General features: G+C 36.1%; 1 protein-coding gene across 1 annotated transcript in view; it reads right to left on the bottom strand.

Moving 5' to 3' along the window:
- Positions 1 to 1533, bottom strand: part of LOC119591619 (cytoplasmic dynein 2 heavy chain 1-like) — a 47711-nt gene that overhangs the window by 18965 nt on the left and 27213 nt on the right. The window contains 4 exon segments of the mRNA XM_037940373.1: positions 21 to 122; positions 453 to 667; positions 805 to 1002; positions 1347 to 1489. Coding sequence (XP_037796301.1) covers positions 21 to 122; positions 453 to 667; positions 805 to 1002; positions 1347 to 1489 — 658 coding nt within the window.

Below are 1533 nucleotides of genomic sequence, written 5' to 3'. Positions count from 1 at the left end.
TTAAAACATTTCATGCATACCTTATCTCAGTCAAAGCCTCTGATTTAATGTTTCCAACAGCTTCCTTTGCCTCTCTTACTAAGGGCTCAATCTCAGCCAGTTCCACGTCAATGGCCTTTTTCCTAAAATTCACAAATAAAGTGAGATATATCACACGATTTGCAGGATAATTTTGTATATTTTTTTTCCTTTCCAAATTCAGATTTACATATATTCATAGAAACATTCTGCTTAGTTCTGATCATTAATTTGTGTAAATATTTTGCAAATTAGATTAAAAAAAACATTTATGTAATAAAGATTACTTATGACAATAATATGTATACACTTTAGTTTTTTTCACCTAAAGTTTGTCCTTATCTCCAAAATATAAATATTTTGGACTATTTCATATAAACATTCATCCAGAATATCATGATTTTTGTGCTCAAATAATGTCCTGCTTTTCAAACCTTTCAGCAATGATCTGGTTTTCTTTGAGTGTCTGCTCCTTCAGGTTCTCCATCTGGACTTTCTGGTCATTGGCATTCTTCATGGTGTTTGTGATCAGCTGGAGTGCACGGTTGGCTTCCTCCTGCTTCTCGGCGAGCCTAACTTCCTGCTCTGTTGCTTCAGCCTTTAGCTTACTCACAACCTCTTGAGCTTCATTTAGTTTGGCCACACCAGCCTATCACAAATATGTAATAGTATTTAAATAAATAAGCATTCAAATATCAACCATCATACAGTAAAAGTGGGAAAACTTTGGAGCAGCAAAAATCACAAGAACATTAACAATTAAACCAAAGAAGACAGCTCTCATACCTTCAAGTGGCCCTGTCGGTGCAGGACCCCTTCCTTCTTGGTGTTGTAAATGGTGCGATATGTGTTGAGTAGGACTAGATACCTTCTTGGGGTTGAGAGGTGGACAGGAAGGCTTTCATGAATGGCAAGGAAAGTCTGCTGGAATTCTACGGAGTCTTTTGAATCCAACTCACTCTCTTTGAGCAACATGCTGGGGATCTATCAAAAACAAAAGTTGTAAAGAAAAAATATTTTCACCAAACTGCACACAACATTGATGTATATACATTTCACCTTCAGAAATAATTAAAATCTGTTAGTAAAGCACAAAGTCATCTGTGTTGTCACCAAGAAATTAAACAAAGACAACAAAAAAAAGAAATAAAATATCACTCCAACAAATCCAAAATAAGAGTAAACTTTGTGCATAATCTCTTGCTTCCAAAGACCATTCAGTCTCATCATAAATTCCTGTAGTTGCATCCTTGTCTCTAAAAAGAGTAAATAGTCCATAAATCACTCCATAACTCAAGTTCTAGAAAGAGAATCTTCATGTCTTGTACCTGCACCATAGTTTCCCTTGACCATCCCTCCATCCATAGAACAGCACATTGCTTGTACAGAGCTGGATTACTCTCACACTGGAGGGTAAAGTCCTGGTTGCTAGAGTCCATAATCAAGGCAATATGTAGGTTCTTCTTCACTCCTGAAATATTTCAAAAGACATGAGGCTTAGAAACAAATGTTCAT

This window comes from Penaeus monodon, chromosome 29 (assembly GCF_015228065.2).
Source record: "Penaeus monodon isolate SGIC_2016 chromosome 29, NSTDA_Pmon_1, whole genome shotgun sequence".
In the NCBI taxonomy this organism is placed as follows: Eukaryota; Metazoa; Arthropoda; class Malacostraca; order Decapoda; family Penaeidae; genus Penaeus; species Penaeus monodon.
The sequence above is the reverse complement of the archived record's forward strand: the minus strand, read 5'-3'. Positions and strand labels throughout refer to the sequence as shown.